Source organism: Chanodichthys erythropterus, chromosome 20 (assembly GCF_024489055.1).
Source record: "Chanodichthys erythropterus isolate Z2021 chromosome 20, ASM2448905v1, whole genome shotgun sequence".
Taxonomy (NCBI): domain Eukaryota; kingdom Metazoa; phylum Chordata; class Actinopteri; order Cypriniformes; family Xenocyprididae; genus Chanodichthys; species Chanodichthys erythropterus.
Window position 1 is genome coordinate 14,763,540 of NC_090240.1, and position 17,962 is coordinate 14,781,501.

The 17,962-nt window shown below is 36.3% G+C and overlaps 1 protein-coding gene across 1 annotated transcript in view; it reads right to left on the bottom strand.

Annotated features, from left to right (window-relative positions):
- Positions 1 to 17,962, bottom strand: part of LOC137008780 (synaptonemal complex protein 2-like) — a 37,188-nt gene that overhangs the window by 9,652 nt on the left and 9,574 nt on the right. The window contains exons 13-31 of the mRNA XM_067370494.1: positions 16,918 to 16,978; positions 16,641 to 16,789; positions 14,864 to 14,935; positions 14,581 to 14,706; positions 13,554 to 13,632; positions 11,382 to 11,485; positions 11,234 to 11,299; positions 8,929 to 9,003; positions 8,722 to 8,788; positions 7,546 to 7,850; positions 5,517 to 5,578; positions 5,384 to 5,426; positions 5,267 to 5,304; positions 5,023 to 5,080; positions 4,769 to 4,931; positions 4,237 to 4,301; positions 2,600 to 2,773; positions 2,142 to 2,460; positions 1,696 to 1,934 (exon numbers count right to left, since the gene is read on the bottom strand). Coding sequence (XP_067226595.1) covers positions 1,696 to 1,934; positions 2,142 to 2,460; positions 2,600 to 2,773; positions 4,237 to 4,301; positions 4,769 to 4,931; positions 5,023 to 5,080; positions 5,267 to 5,304; positions 5,384 to 5,426; positions 5,517 to 5,578; positions 7,546 to 7,850; positions 8,722 to 8,788; positions 8,929 to 9,003; positions 11,234 to 11,299; positions 11,382 to 11,485; positions 13,554 to 13,632; positions 14,581 to 14,706; positions 14,864 to 14,935; positions 16,641 to 16,789; positions 16,918 to 16,978 — 2,265 coding nt within the window. The remainder of the gene's footprint in view (positions 1 to 1,695; positions 1,935 to 2,141; positions 2,461 to 2,599; positions 2,774 to 4,236; positions 4,302 to 4,768; positions 4,932 to 5,022; positions 5,081 to 5,266; positions 5,305 to 5,383; positions 5,427 to 5,516; positions 5,579 to 7,545; positions 7,851 to 8,721; positions 8,789 to 8,928; positions 9,004 to 11,233; positions 11,300 to 11,381; positions 11,486 to 13,553; positions 13,633 to 14,580; positions 14,707 to 14,863; positions 14,936 to 16,640; positions 16,790 to 16,917; positions 16,979 to 17,962) is intronic.

Here is a 17,962-nt window from a genome sequence, read left to right on the forward strand (position 1 = left end):
TATTTTAGTGTTGCTTCTTGTTAGTGTATATTCTTTGGCTCCATGAACTGAACCAAAGTTTATAGAACCCAAGAGGTGACACTCTGATACTTTTGGGCAACAGCCACTAGATGGCGCTCCAGTAGCGCGGCCGCCATTATGGGGTGAAAATACTAACTGGACCATAGAATCCTTCACATCTTATGCACCCAAAATCTTTCAATGCCAAATCAGAAGCGCAAAAGCGCATTTTTCAAATGAAATCATCAGTAAATTGTATGGCTCCTACAGTAAATGTTGTATTGTCATATGTTTTATTTTACCAGTTGTGGAATACAACCATTCATCCATCTGAGGTAACGTAGTGAGCCTATTTTTTTTGAGTATTTCCATTTTATGCAACTTTACACATTTATTAATAGTAAATTAATAAATAATGCATTTAAGATCATCATGTTTGCAGTAAACAATATATTGCAGACCTAGTAGACCTAATAGTATCTAGGTCTGAATCGAAATATACATATTGTACGTTTTAATGGATCACGCGACTATCATAATGATCTTATAATACATGATGCAATGCTGTGTCCGTTATCGCATAATTCCTACTTTTTGACACTTTTGCTTTAACGGACATTAGACAACACTGCACAATCAAGCTGTTATATTCATATATTTACTGTCCAACATTCCCAATTTTTCTGATGCATGTCCTTAATTTAATTTCATATGTTGGTAATAATTCAGTGTTTATAAGCCTTTTAAAGAATTTTAACTGACTGGGTTTCTAGAGAGCAAAGGTTTTGTGAAAAAAGTGGAGGACTTAAAATAGACTGATAAGACTTGATGATCACTAGTGATAGTATTTTATTCTGTGTTTTCATCATTCAGGTTGGATTTCAGCTTTAATGTACTTTTTTTTTTTTTTTTTTTTTTTTAACAAAGCAGCTGATGTTGCCATAGAAACTAGTGGACTGCCGAGTTGCTTTCACTCCAAAATGGTGGAAACGCAGGGCTGCTGCTGGGTGCCGGTGTTTCAATGGAACGTTCTATTGAGTGTCGCTTGTTGTTAGTGTATATTCTTTGACTGAGCTGAGGGAGACAAAATGTGCAAAGCGGTGGGTTCCCAGGACCAGGATTGAAAACAATGAAGACAATGCTGAATAAAGTCGTAGTTTTTGTTATTTTTGGACCAAAATGTATTTTCGATGCTTCAAAAAATTCAAAGTAAACCCACTGATATCACATGAACTACTTTGATGATGTTTTTATTACCTTTCTGGACATGGCCAGTATACCGTACATTTTGAATGGAGGGACAGAAAGCTCTCGGACTAAATGAATGAACTAACCCTTTAAGGTTGCATGAGACAAACACAATAATAATAATAATAATAATAAAAATAAATAAATAAAAAAAAATATATATATATATATATATATATATATATATATATATATATATATTTTTTTTTTTTTTTTAATTACTTTTGTGGTGGGGCCAAAATGTAATTGTTTGTTTGCAAATATTGTTGCCAATACAATGAAATTTGTACATTTTTAATTGTGGTCCAAATACTTTTTGGACTGTATGATCTGTATGATCAGAACTAGCAATAAAATGAGTCTTAAGAGCTTTAATGCAGCCCATGAGTACTTGATCTATCCATGAATGTGATTTGGAAACCTGCCCTATGGCTGTTTCATGTTTACCTGAGCAGCAGCTGGATTCTGCTTACAACTTCTGGAGGTTTTGGAAACAGGTGTTATGGAGAGAGAAGGAGGTTTCACAGCACCTTTATTCCCTGATGTTTTACAGAGTGAGGAGGCTTGGATTTCTTTGAGAGGATGGAGAGGCTCTAGTGGAGAAGAGTCGGCTTCGATTGGAGAGATAGACAGAGAACGGAGAGGTGTAGTATTGGATCTCAAGTTGGTTGTTAGTTTTTCATGTGCTACAGAGAAAAATAAAATGTAAGTAACACAGCAGTTAACAAAATATTGTTGACTTTGTTCTAGGATGTCCAATTATTAAATTTAGTGATTCAGAATTAGTAATTAACACAACTATTCATGCCCCTGACTTGTATGTAAACTTTGCAAATAAACATTTGAATTAACAGCCATAAAATTATACAAACTCATAGCAGTTTAATTCCTACATCTCATCTTCTCAATGGAGGGAGGCGAGGCAAATGTGGAAGATAATCTTGAAGCCCAAGATTCTTTCTGTCTTCTGGCTGACCCCTGAGCAGATGAGGTCTTCTTTACTGTGAGATGCTCTGGACTAGACATCTTCTTGCCGTTATCATTCCTCTGATCTTGAATCTTTGCAAAGGCTTTATCTGCATTTTTCAGTACATTCTTCTCATTTTGTCGTCTGGAAACATTTACAGATGTTTTCTCTCTTCTTTGTTCTTGTCCTGTGTTTCGAGCTGGGATAGTCTGCTGAAATGCTGCCGGACGGCCAACTGCCTTTTTCTATTTGGAGAAAAACAAAACATAAAGTTCACCAGGACTGTTATTATTTGACGATCTAGACTCTGATAGTCTTCAATAAAGGCAATGACACTAATGAAGATCCGCTTGGACTAATTGTGCTGAAAGAAAAATCACATGCCTTAGGGGGTGGTGCTTTTTCATTCTCTGACAGACTGGACTGGTCATCCGAGTCAGACATCTCTCTGTAGGTTTTGGTCAAGGCTGCCGCTCTCTGAGGTCGTCCTGTGGTTTTCTTATTATTGATGCTTTGCTGCCGTTTATCCTTCTGTTCAGCCACTTTCTTCTGCCTCTTCTGTTATTCACCCAATCCAAAAGAAAACTGAATGATTACTATCAATGAGTGTGAAAACACATAATACTACTCATTCAAAAAAGTGTAACAAACTTATGTACAGGAGGGAAATATAATGGAACAGTGGTTCCCAAACTTTTTACCTTTTTAACTTTTTACCCCCTGAAGGGATTACCATCCTTCTGCGTACCCCCTCTCTTCCACTTTGACTGCAGTCACACCATTACTATTAAGGGACAATATTTGCCCCCTAAATTGATTTTCCAGTGCATGTTTTTTTTTCCTTTGTGAATAACTTTATAAAATAAATAATGTAATAAATAATATGCAATGATGGTAAAACTAAGTAAAATGTTTAAATATTAAACTAAAACCCCCAGTAGGTGCAGCAAGTCACTGTTTTTATGAGTGAGTCATCGAGTCATTCATTCAGTAATGAAACAAGTGGCTGTGAATGAATCATTGAATCATTGACTCACGATTCGTTCAAAGCCGCAGAATTGTTTGCAAATCAGACGTGTTGTAGTTCTGCTGTGGTTTTGCTGTGGTTTTCGTCAGAACTATTATTTCATTGCAAAATATTTTAAAAACTGACAGTACTGTGTTTAAAATGTACATTTTATTGACCTTTTGTATAATAATGTCACGTTTGCAGTCGTGTGGATAATTGAGAACAAGTGCGTTCTTGCTCATTATCATCATTAAATACAAGAACTCACACAAGATATGTTTTTTTTATCAGAGAAAGTTTGAGTCTTAAATCGAAATTAATCCATTATCTGTGTCTACATTTGTTCTTCATGCGAGTACGTGCTAAATACCCACTTTTACAAAGGTGCATTGTCGAGAACAGCAGTAATTTAGCGTGATTTAAGGTAGCAGACTCTGCTCACAATCTATCATATATTTTCTGCTTGTGTGGATACAGTCATTTTTGACTGCAAATGATGAGGTAATTTGATTAAATGTTCTGGATTTACGACATTTTGCAGTTAGAAATACATGCTCGATTTTAATATTATTTTAAGTTAGAATTAAATGAACTACTCAGCATTTGCGTACCCCAGTTTGGGAACCACTGTAATGGAAAATATGAATCCTCTTGAAAAGGTCATTTTCTATGCAGAACCAATCTGATATTCAGACTAAACTATGCTGCAAAAATGCTTAATTCAGAAATGAGTTCTGCTTATGTCATTACATCTATGAATACATTACCACAAAATCACCCATATTTACCAAAAAACACCTATTTAGCAATTTGACACAGGCATTCTAACTTATTTCACCTGCAGAAAGGTTAGCCAATCATAATAGAGGTAATTTACAAAATGTCTTATCTGTACAATAGTTAGGGTCACAGACTTCTCTTTTTTGGTGCAAATATTACAAAATTGAATAAAGAGCTACAATATGGCCCCTTTAAGACATAATTTGTGAAATTATAGAGCCCTGGTTCTTACCCGCTTTGGCTTGATTTGTTCTTTCACTGTCTTTGGCGAAGACAATGGTGTATATGGCGATTTAACTGAAATAAAATGAAAGTGTAAGAGATTATCTGGTGCAGGAGGAAGTGAAAGCGGGAGAGAATAGTTACCAATAAATTGTGTAGTCCTTAATTAAATAGATTCCACCCATCTTCAATGTGATGAAGATGACAAACAAGAGTTCAAAACACTACTGACGAAGATGTAATGCCGTGTACAAACCGCACGATTTTCAAAGTCATCAGATTACTGTTCTTCTCACACTACACAACTGTCTGGGGTAGGGGTTCAGATGATAGACGAGGCTATCGTCCATTGCCGATGACTGACAGGCATCATGATGTTGAGCCCGTATTCCCTCTTTCTCCAGACGTCCGCCATATTAACGGTGCATGTATTTGTGATTTCCACAAAACTGTCAGGGAGTGAAAGTCAGGGCTCAAATCGTGCAGTGTGTACCCGGCATAAGACATCTCTTCTCTAAATTATAGAGTTGGGTATAGCATACATGCAGCGTCAGCTGATGGAAAGGTGGTTTTAACTGGCTGCCTGCTGTAGTCTGCCACTTTGGGTTTGGGTTTCCTGTTGGCAGAGCTTAACCAGCTAATCTCTGTCATATTGTCTGTGTCTGTATCACTGAACAGGTTTTTCTTCGCATTTATCGTTGCAGCCTAGGGTGTAACAAACATAAAAGCATTAAATGTGGATTTTTAATAGGGATATGTTAAATCAAATCCCCAAATAATTTAAGAAATGTGAAACCTTTGGAAGCTGAGGTCTTCCAGCAGACTTGGAGAGAGTCGGAGAATTACTTGTTGCACTAAAAGAAAAAAAGAAAAAAAAAAACAATAAAATACATAATACATTAATAAGCAGTCACATGTCCAAAAATATGCAGTGTTTCTTTAGAGATATTTTAACTGTCCACATAATTCTACTGAACTCTGCCGTTAGGTTCACCTGTTAAACACTAGAGGGAGCTGTTTTTACAAATTAACAGAATTACCTGCTTTCCGCTCTGGATGCACCAGAGGATTTCTTTCTCTGAAGAGGACAATTAAGAAATAATTACAATTATCATATTTTTAAATAATATAAATATAATGACAAGGGGTGTCCATACCACACTGATTTTTGGCGTGATCTCTGTAAATGCATAAATATCCCTAAAGAGATCAAACAAAAATTTGTTCATTTATTACAACAATTTTCAAATATACTTAGTTTAAGGGAGTGAAATCAGTAAAATGCAATACTCAAGCTTCTGGATTGGCCTCTTGGATTTGTGCAAGCTTGAACTCTTGGCAGCAGTTTTCTCCTGTAACATGACAAGTGGAAAAAATCACATTCAAAAGATAGCATCACATTTACAACTGAATCTATTAACTTACATTACAAATATGTCTTTCTAAACGACTTACAGTGGAGGATGGATGGCAGCTCTTATTGAACAGATATCTGAAAGTGAAGGTAACACTGTGATTGCAAGTGAGAACCGAAGAAAAGGTGAAGCATGAATGAAATGTTAGTCTGTATCACCTGTTCGTAGATGCAACGTTAACCTGGGGCCTAGGGTCAGGGGATGCTGCTTTGGCGCTTCTCTTATAATGACTGGATATCTTCTTCACCATACTGTCTGATGCATGTGCCATCTTCAGAACAACAACAAAGTTCAATACAATAAACCTCTGTTTTCTTTTTTTATGGGATATTAATTAACAGGATAGAATAGAGAGAACATGAAATTGTGTGGAGAAAGGAATGGGATTGTGAAAAAAGTACACTTTGGCATACTTTTAAAAAAGTGGAATTATAGAAATAGTACACTTTAAAAGAATATACTGAATGCAATGTTTTCTGACACCTACATGCATGTTATTTACAATTAAATGTCAATGTATTATAGTTTACACTAGGGATGTTAGCGATTAACCGACTATCGATTAATTGTTGATAATACATTTAATCGATAAAACTTATCGACCATCGATTAAGCAGGTTCATGCACGTGCGTGCTGCTTAAACGCGAGACATGTAAAGCAACCACGAGGAAAAATGAAGCGGGCGCACCGGAGTTATGTTTGGCGCCATTTACAGCTAGAGTTACACTTTCATCGTGACTATAAATTTGCGTTCATCTTTGCAACACAGTTTAAGATATTTTAGATTTAGTCTGAGAGCTTTCTGTCCCTCCATTGAAAGTGTTTGTACGGTAGACTGTCCATGTCCAGAAAGGTAATAAAAACATCATCAAAGTAGTCCATGTGACAACAGTGGGTTAGTTAGAAGTTTCTGAAGCATCGATAATACATTTTGGTCCAAAAATAACAAAAAACTACGACTTTTTTTCAGCATTATATTCTCTTCCAGGTCTGTTGTCAATCTGGGTTCACGACTCCGCAGTGACGCTGCTGATGTAAGATGCTGCTGACATGTTATCCGGTGCGCCAGAGCTTCTTTTACAGTCTGAGGGAGACGCACGCTGTATTCAAGCTATTCTACATTGTTTATTTTGGTATTGCTATATTTTTTAAAATGGTGCGTAAGTGTGCATGTCACGATGTCTTAATGCGTTTCTTTGAGTTAAATAACGCACTTGCACAGTGCTCTGGTTTACCGGTGTTCAGTATTAAGGCTAACAATTAATCGATTAATTGATCATTCATTTAAACGACGATCGATCATGGGAATTTGTGAAATTAAGTTTGCTTGTAATTTTTGCTGTGGTATCAAAAGTCGAAACAAGAATTGTGAAATTTAACTGGTATTTAAAATGTTAGTATAATAAGCTTATTTATTAGAATACAAGATTACATGAGTCAAAAACAATTAACAATTAAATAGATTTTTTATGGTAGGCCAGTGAAAATTTTGGCAGGGCAAATAAAAATTTGAAATAAAGGCCCGCTAAATCCTTAGCGTCAAGGCCTGCTATTCAAGTACGTAAGTGGCCTTTTATTTAATTATTATATTATCTATTCACTATTATATCATTCACTTTCAATTAGGGTAACTCTTTATTGTTTATCATGCGGTGTAAGATTAGGTACAGATGGCTACAATGATGACGTCTATGTAGATCCTGTTTTCTTGTATTGATTCCCACACTGAAAATGCACTTCTTTTTCAACAAGGCCTGATTCAAACCTGTAAGTGCCACATCTCAGTGTGCCTAAAACAAATCAACTCAGTTCAAGTAATAATAATAGTGATGCTTGCCTTAGCAAACACTAATAATACCTCTTTATAACATAAAGACATCTATTTGAACTAAAAGAGTCTCACATTCTCACGGTCTGATTCATCTCCCTGAACTTTGCTACTCTCTCTCCTCTGCTGTGTAGGTCTAGCAGGCATGGACCTCACTGATGTCTCCACTTCCTCTTTCTCTTGAGCTGTAGTCTTGGGCTCTAGTGAGGAGCCTCTCTTCTGTGGGGCTCTCTGGGCTGCATGGCCATCTGTACCCTGCTGCTCCCTCAGCACTTCCTCCAATCTCTGAGTGAGCTGGGTGTGGAGCTGATTCTGGGTCAGGGTACTAGATGCACACTGTGCCGGGGACAGACGCTGAGGAGGGGGATGAGAACTACCATCTGGAGATGATTACACAGAATGCAAGGTTACACAAAGCCACCTGATTCATATAGTGACAATATATCAGAAAAAAAAAAAAATTCAGAGAAAAATTCAATAGAAATTCAGTAGACACTCTGACAGATGCAGTGAGTAAAAGTCTTTTTAACTGGTTCAGGACCAAAAAAACTTGCTCATAAGTCAAAACATTACACAACATAAGTGATGGAGGAGTAAAAATGACAGTAAATTATTTTATTTTATTATGAAAAGGAGACGGCCGAGTGATACGAGACAAGAAACTAGCACAGCTATGTTGGAAAGTGGTTCAAACAGTCAATTATAGTATAGAGGTCATAGTACAAAAAATACTTGACTGCAGAATGCCAAGATTGGCCAAACACAAAACTGAGTATTCAAGAGTGCCATGTAATATAGTTTAATGTCTTTGCTTATACAACATACTTTACAAAATAATCACCTTAATACTCGCTTCTATCTACTGTCCACTCACCTGATACAGAGACATTTTTAGAGCAATCTTTTTGCAGAGCCAGCAGTGATCCAGATACAGAGATTCTCCTTTTGCTGGAGTTCAAGCTCCAGAGACCTGGTGAACTTAATTGTAATAAGTAACGGAATGACATACATTAGACAGAGTCCTTTCCACAATGAACATACTGTTATTCTATTACCGAGCTAAACAGTTTGAGAAACAGTAACCGAAAAGCCAATAGAAATGCACTCACAATGAGCTACCCTTTCTCACAGGTTGGGAGTCTGGGACTATGCTGTTATCTTTCACAAAAAGAAACAAAATAAGGTTAAAAACATTCAAATATGTTAATATTAGCAGTGGCATTTCCTTAGTATGCTTAGTTCATATAATACCAAAAGTGTTCTCTTCATGTTCTTTGTCAGCTTGCACCATCTCTACTACTTTGTCTACAGGAATATTCTGCAGAAAACATGTTTTTATAGGGTTAGATGCCAATAAGACAGAGAAAAAGGAGTCAAAGACATAACGCATAAAATGAACAATCTAATAAAATAATGTATGAAGTACTATTACTGAAAAAACAAACAATTTCAGAGCACCTTGCGGTACTTCTTTGCTTTAGCCTTTACTCTGTGGTCTTTTTGTTGGTCCTCATTCTGGGGAGCAGGGATTGACTAATAAGACACACACAAGATTTACTGATATTACCAAAAGATGTATATGGCTTCATTAATTTCACTGTGTTTCATAAACTATATTCTCCATTTGTTAGTCTGCATCAGTATAAACTGCCCTGCTGAAAAATCCAGCATAAACCATCCAGCATGAACTCCATGTTGTCCAGGCTAGTTTATGCTGGTTAGAGCTGGTATAGTGCTGGACTAGCTGGTGGACCAGCAATCAGGGTTCCTACACATTTTCCATTTAAATTTCCATACTTTTCCATACTCAAATTTCCAGACCTCCTTCCAAACGATTTCTGCCATTGGTGAGCCTCGGTCTCCTTTTCTATGTTTTTTGGCGCACCAAAAATATTCTCGCCGCTTTATAATATTAATATTGAACCACTGTACTCACATGAACTGATTAATGGATCTTGAGAGAGGAAATGTCACTGCTTCATGTTTGTAGTCCGGGTCCTACAGTCTTTTAGTGATTTTTAAATTAGTGTTTGATTGTTGAAATAAAGTTTTGTATTTAGTATTCATGTCTAGGCCCTTCTCTTCTTAAAAACCACGTACCTGTGTAACTTTTGTTGGGGATAAAATCTACAAGTACTAATATATTCCGTTTAACAAGTTGGCATGACTTAGTTTGTTTCCCTTTCCGGCCATACCACTCGCTACATAGGCGTGAATATTTAATTTGTCTATTAATTCGATACATTTCCTTTATAGAGATCCTTCTGTGATTTATCCATCTGCTCTGTTCTCGACATTATATGTATCATATATTATCATATATCATATATCATATATACATATAATATATGAAACATTATATGTTTCATATATTATATGTATCAAAGTATTTTTATAGAGTAGCCTACGAGTATGAGTAGCACAAGCCGTTTCCGTAATATTTTAGAAATTCGTAACTCTATGAACATATTTGCAAAGTGAAGAGAGGTGAAAAAGGTGACATGTAGAAAGTAGATAGTTGTAGGGGGTCTGGGGGCATCCTCCCCCAGGAGAATATTTTTGTGATTTTAACATGTAAAGGAAGCATTCTGGTGCACTCTGAAAATAAAATAAATGGAAAAAACAACATTTGCTTCAAGTAAAAAATAAAAAATAAAACATTTTGGCACCGGGGCTGAGCATTGACAAATTTCACAATCGAATGCGATTTTGATTCAGAAGCTTGCGATTTGATTTTGATTTGATTACCTTTGATTCAGTATTGATTAATTTGGACCTATCAGGTACAGTACATGGCAAATTTCCTCAAAGAAAAAAATCTCTCAACTAATGCTGTAAACAATACAGGGAACCACAGCCGGTACGTCATTATAATATTAGGTTAAATTGATCGTAAGTTACTTACATATAGGCTTACACATAAGGAAGTTTTTATTATAACGTTATAATAAAAGTGACAATTATTTTTCTACTCTTTTTATGTAGGCCTAAACATTTAAATGGTGACTGTCATAAAACAGCTTTATGTATTCAATATAGAAGCACATGTTAAGTACAAATACAATGAATATGTAATAGCCTATAGAGCATATATTTAGCAAAATGCTCCTCTCAAAGTTCATTTTTGTAGCTAAATGATGAGTTATTGGACATTGTAAGGCTTTTCTGGTAGGCTAGGTTTCTAGGTAGGCTAAATGTGACATTTTTACAAGCTGTTTTATTGACGCCTTTCTGCGGTTGAAACGCTGATTAATCGATTGCATGTGACATGACAGATTTTGGTAAGTTGTACTGTATCTTTCAACATACCTTCAGATGTTCAATCATTTTGTGTTGTAACTAGTAAAGTCAAAGAGATGGCTGGTTCACGAGCGCTGCAGCGATCTGTCACGCCACAGAGCACAGACACAGATCGTGACTAACTCCAGTCTATGGAAAAATAGTAACCCCATTTGCAATTCTTATGAGAATCTTGTGTCACACAGTCACTCACCCCGAAAAAATAACTCTTCGGATGTAAACGATTCACATAAATGATGTATTTTGATTCAAAACTGCTAATTTCGCCACAAAGTGACTAGTTTGCAGGTATAATACATTAGAAAACTGAATAGAGGCAATAGTCTGGAAACACAAATACTTTTCCATACTTTTCCAATCCGCGTAGGAACCCTGAGCAATTGAGCTGGTGTAGCATTCCCGCTTCCTACACTGGGGACCAGCAAACCATCAACCTATGCTGTTCCAAGCATGCAAAACATACCTCATGCTGGTGACCATCAATACTGGTTTTATCAGCAGGGTTGGAGAACATTTTAAGTATCTGAAACTGTCAACAAAGGTTATACCTGTGCTTGAATAACATGGGCCTTCTTTTGGTTGTTCTCACGGTGAAAACTAAGAGAAGATACATTGCAAGATGTTTTGGACATCATGAGGTCTCTAAGCTCAATTTCCTTTTTCCTCTCTGAAGAGCTCATCATCTGAAGAGCTGGTTTCACCATTAGCTTTGACACTAGAAAAAAAAGGCATCAAGCCAGTTGTAAAACTTCATATCGCTTTTTTTTAAATTACATAAAAAATCTACAGGTGGCTGTGTTAAAGAAATTTCACCATAAGTAAGAGATGATCTTTACAATTCAAAATGATTGTGTATGGTAATCGACAACATTCCAGAGCTTTTACTTGTTTTATTTGTTTGAGCCTTGCCAATTTAAATATTCAAGCGCAAGAAGATGCGGACGGGAACTCAATGCATTACTCGTGCATGGTGTGGGAATTTTTCTGTGCGCAAACATCGGAAGAGAACAGCAGAAAGCCAGTGTACGAATACAGAATTGTGCTCTTTCATGTCTTCTTGCACTTGAAAGGACAAATTCACACAAAATTAGGTAAAAAAAGTGCATTAGGTCTGCATTACACATAACCAAGTTCATTCTTGTGTGTTACGCAGCACATTTGAGCTTCCGGAAGAGGTTTGTTCTCGTGCGTCATTCAGGTTCGGTTGAGAATCTGTTTATGTTCGCTGATCAAGGTTTATATGTGAGTAAAAGCCTAAATTAAATCTGTTCATCATAAAAAGAAAATTTGGACTAAACCACTTGATTCATATGGATTAGTTTTATGATCTATTTAATCTTTTTGAAGCATCAAAGTTATTGTTGCAAAGGCAGTCAATGGAGGAACAGAAATCTCTCAAATTTCATCAGAAAGATCTTCATTTGCGTTCTGAAGATGAACGAAGGTCTTACGGGTGTGGAACCACATGAGGGTGAGTAATTGATGTTAAAGTTAAAGGTGCCCTAGAACTTTTTTAAAAAAAAGATGTAATATAAGTCTAAGGTGTCCCCTGAATGTGTCTGTGAAGTTTCAGCTCAAAATACCCCATAGATTTTTTTTAATTCATTTTTTTAACTGCCTATTTTGGGGCATCATTATAAATGAGCCGATTCAGGGCTACTGGCCCTTTAATTCTCGTGCTCCACGCCCACGGAGCTCGCGCTTGCCTTGAACAGTGCATAAACAAAGTTTACACAGCTAATATAACCCTCAAATGGATCTTTACAAAGTGTTCGTCATGCATACTGCATGCATGCTTCAGATTATGTGAGTATTGTGTACTGTTATATTGTTTACATTTGATTCTAAATGAGTTTGAGGCTGTGCTCCGTGGCTAACGGCTAATGCTACACTGTTGGAGAGATTTATAAAGAATGAAGTTGTGTTTATGCATTATACAGACTGCAAGTGTTTAAAAATGAAAATAACGACGGCTCATCTCCGTGAATACAGTAAGAAACGATGGTAACTTTAACCACATTTAACAGTACATTAGCAACATGCTAACGAAACATTTAGAAAGACAATTTACAAATATCACTAAAAATATCATGATATCATGGATCATGTCAGTTGTTATTGCTCCATCTGCCATTTTTCGCTGTTGTTATTGCTTGCTTACCTAGTCTGATGATTCAGCTGTGCACAGATCCAGACGTTAATACTAGCTGCCCTTGTCTAATGCCTTGAACATGGGCTGGCATATGCAAATATTGGGAGCATACATATTAATGATCCCAACTGTTACGTAACAGTCGGTGTTATGTTGAGATTCGCCTGTTCTTCGGAGGTCTTTTAAACGAATGAGATTTATATAAGAAGGAGGAAACAATGGAGTTTGAGACTCACTGTATGTCATTTCCATGTACTGAACTCTTGTTATTCAACTATGCCAAGATAAATTAAATTTTACATTCGAGGGCACCTTTAATCAAACAACAAATGCAAAAGAAAAAATTATCTATATTTAATTTATACAGTGAAGACTATCCAGTGTTGTTACGTGATTACTTTATTCGGTTTCTATACCTGAAAACTGACCTGTAAAAAATATTTATTGCCATTGGCAAGTGTGGCAAAAAGTAAGCTTTAGGGCCTGTTTTCAACCCAAAGGATTCCTTTAAACATGATAAAATGTGTAAAACAGGGAGTACTTACACTCTTACTGTGGAAATCTATAAAGCTACTGTGAAATTCTAGATTAGATAGATTTTCTTACTGATTAAACTGTATAATAGACCTACCTGAAGGCAGCACAGAGCTGGAGGAACAGCTTCCCTGTTGACACCCCACGGATACCTTCATCTGTATAGGGGTTACCATCTGAGAAAAAGATTTGTGCTCTTAGCTCTGGAGAACAAGAGACCTATGACCACTATGATGCCATTAACATGTGGACACAGAGCCGTAATGACAACAGCATTAACGGTTCACCAAAGTTAATTATACAGGCCATCTAATTTAATAACACGCTTGGAATACAAAGTCAAACAAACAAGCAAGATTATAATTAAGCCCTGAGCTGCTTTTCCACCGTCTGGCTTAACGGTTCTAAGAACGGTAAGGAACGGTTCCCATTATATTTCCACTTTTGCCTTTTACGGCACAGCACGACTACAAACCGTTCTCTGCCCAGAATTCTTAGTACGGTTGGCTAACCGCGCTGAACCGTGCTGGTAGAATGCGTGTAGTGATGTCGCTATTCAGGATTGGTCGCTTGTCTGTTGCCTGGCTACCAGTTTCTCTGTAGCTGGCTAAGCATGCTATTTGAGCAACGTACACACAAATTAATAATAAAATTAAAAGAAATATCTGATCATTCTCCCTAATGTGGTTGCTACTTACATCTCATATTGTCTATAAACTCTTGCATTACCAAGGCAACGACTGACACTTTTGTATTACATTCTAAAGAGCTCTGTTATCAGCTCCACAGTGGAAAATGTAATCATATCCGTACTAGCTGGGTCGGATCGGCACGGAATGGGACAGTTAAGCAAAGAGAATGGTTTGGCCCTACGGTGGAAAAGCGGCTTTAGATAACAGATATTTTCATCAGGCAGCTGTTGTTAACAAACAAAGAAAAGGCCTGGTTTCTAAAATCAGACAAGCAGGTGTTTCACAAATGGCTTGAAAGGGAGCAATATTCAGCTTTGACAATAAAATGGCATTAAAATGGTCTGTGGTCAATTCAAAACAAAATTATGCTCTATAAAAGCTAATTCTAAAATAGACAATTATAATACTTATGTTGTGAGCATCTTGTCTTACCTGTTGGGGGATTGTATCTGGTGTTTGATGTGTGAGAGACTGGCAGGGAATGCCATGCCTCACTGATGATGACGCTCTTCCCTCTACACGCAGAGAGGGGGACACTTGACTTTCAGGGACAAAAACCTGTTCGTTTAACATATACCATCACAGTTAAATTCTTCTAAAAAAAACAAAAGGATAAAAACCCACACCTCATAACAGAAAGCCATCTACAATGTCACAATACAACTTAGGAAGAAGAGATTGGCATGTTTAAAAGCTTCTTTTAATCTTTACTCACCTGTGAACTTTCCTGTGAACTTAGATTGACGTGAACAGGTGTTTTTGCAATAGAGGTCTTCCTAACAGACGTCTGACATAAAGCAAAAGGGAATACATGAATGTTGATATGCTCTGTGACAGATGCATAAAAGAAGTTATCGCACATTTAAACATTTAATGCAAGCGTTTCATTCCCCTTAGCAGATTTAATCAGACATTAAGGCTGTACAGCTTCTCCTGCTCAAAGGCTTATGAAGTAAATGATGCAACCCTAATAACCACATAAAAACATGCATTTAATCAACATGTCAATCTATTAAAAACATTATGTTATTATAAACATTGTATTGTTATATTACTTTTTATTAGAGTACATTGGGGTTTGCACTGAATACACTAAAATACATGTAGGGCCCTATAATTTCCGCGATCACGGAATTATGGACGGAATCGCGGAATCCATTCATAAAAACGGAATTTACTATATAACGCAGAATGTCACGGAATTTGTCAAATTTTTGATGAATTAAAAGCAGGTCGGTACACTTAAATTAAATCGCGATATAGACTAGTGTTTGTGAATATTAAACCGCAAAAAGACTATTTAAACATGAATCCTGCATGCCTGTGTGCCTCTAAAATGAATGATGCGGAAGCACAGTTTCATTTACCTCACAGCGCCTCACGCGCACACACGCTGAAGCACGTGCGACGCTCGCAGTGTTTTCGTCCTGTCGCCTCACTATATGAACGCACAAATTCATATCCAGAGCTGCTCTGAAAGTCACTTCATCAGCATTTAACCGCTTCATTTGAGTAAACTACCGTCATAAAAACAGAGAAACTCAAAGCTCTAGGCAAACCGTCAAAATAAAAGTTAAATTTAACTTGACAGAAACATTACGTTACTGTTGTACAGTAGAATTTAGATAAATTAATTTAACAATAAATTATTCAAAAATATTTTTAATCAATAATCTCAGTGCTTCTTCCATGTTTTAATTTTAACAGTAAAGCTCATTGCAGTGCAGCACATTGTTTGACAATTAAAAGATTTAATTAACTGGTATGCGTTCATTTGATTGCAAGAAAAATTTAAATACACAACAGAACTTCTGAAAGAAAAAAAAAAATAATTTTTCTTTATTTTACAAAAAGCACAACATTGTGTTTTTACTCTGAGTGTACACAAATAAAAGAAGACATTCTATAGTTTCAATTGATATATTACTTATGTCTCTATGACAAGAAATGACGGAGTATTTTAAGTCTGTTTTGCTGCAATGTGAAAAAAAAATCCTGCAAAACGCGCCGGCGCATTTTCAGACCTCATGGAGTTAAAATGGAATCCAGAAAACAGAATTTGGTAAAAATAAAATTAATTAAAGAATAAAACGTTTATCAAAGGGCCCTAAAAAAATTTAATTTTTTGTTAAACTTTTATTAAATTGTTGGTATATTGGACAAGATTCATTATTTCAATTAATTAGACATGCTTTTTGATTACTAAATTTTAATTTGACCATTAAAATGGAGTCAAAAAATAAATAAAACAGAAAAAAACGGAATCCAGAAAAATTAAAATGGAAAAAACAGAATTTGGGGAAAAAATAAAACAGAATTTGGGAAAAAATAAAACGGATTTCATAGGGCCCTAATACATGCTCTGATTAGAACATTAGAAGTACTGGTTCTTGACATTTATACTCTTCATTATATCTTAAAACTTGGACTTTCATGTCCATCAGGCAGGTCCATCAGTGAATTTTTAAAATAACGTTAGCCACATCACTCACCCTGTTTTTAGCCTGACCATAAACATTCTCAGTAACTCCCAGGATGTCTAGAGAAGAGCTGAATTTGATGCAGACTCTGGAGCCCTCTAAGGTGTCGATGCTGACAGACTCAGTCAGAACCAGATGAAGAGTCTTTCTTCCACTCTCCTCTGTGAAGTCAAATATAGACAGACGTGTGTTTCATATACAGCTTTGAACAAATCCTCAGAAAGATTGATATGGTTCCAGAACTATTGTTTTTTTGAGTCTTGAGATCAGTGACTGTTGATTGTACTACCTTCTACCGTGTAACTGTGGACCTCATTTTCAGCAATACACAGAGTGTTCCACTGGCCATCCTGACAGGAGGGAGAGACGTCTAATGTTCACACATTTATTATTTCTTATTCATTTTCTTCCATAAAAACTATCAAAATGTGATTAAATGTGAGCCAAAAGCATATTTATGTTCTTAAAGGTGCAGATTTCCGAGAAACACTGTTGAAAGTGGATCGGACAAAACAGCACAACACACTTACAGTGTAATGACATACAGTCATTACACTGTATTCAGCACAAATTAGGCTACAATAATATGTGAAGAACATGTATGTACATGTTTGTGTTTTTGAAGGAATAACATTTTATGCATGGTTATTGAAAAAACAAAAAACTTAAGTCACTGAAATAAGGCCAAAAAAAGTATATTAAAACTGTGTTCACAATACTTGAGGGTATTGGAGGTTGTAGACTAGAGTTTTTGCTTCAAAATTATGTAACAATTATGCTGCCTACTCCTTCATATAAAACAATATATTGATTTAGTTTTTGTAAGACACTTTTTGCCAAGAAACATGGTATGCAAGGAGGCGTGAATCACCACTGAAAATGGGCCATTCTCAGCTGAGAAGACAAAAGAATTGGATAGTAATGAGCTGAAATGACTTGCATATTAAAGGGATAGTTCACCCAAAAATGAAAATTTGATGTTTATCTGCTTACCCCCAGGGCATCCAAGATGTAGATTACTTTTTTTCTTCAGTCGAACGCAAATTATGATTTTTAACTGCAACCGCTGCCGTCTGTCAGTCAAATAATAGCAGTGATTGGGAACTTGAACGATAAGAGTCGAAAAAACTTCCATAGACAAATCCAAATGAAACCCTGCGGATCGTGACGGCACATTGATGTCCTAAGACACGAAACGATCGGTTTGTGCGAGAAACCGAACAGTATTTATATCATTTTTTACCTCTAATACACCACTATGTCCAACTCCGTTCAGCTTCCGGCTAGTGAGGTCAGATCGCGCTCTGACAACGGAAGTGATGTCTCGCGCTCAG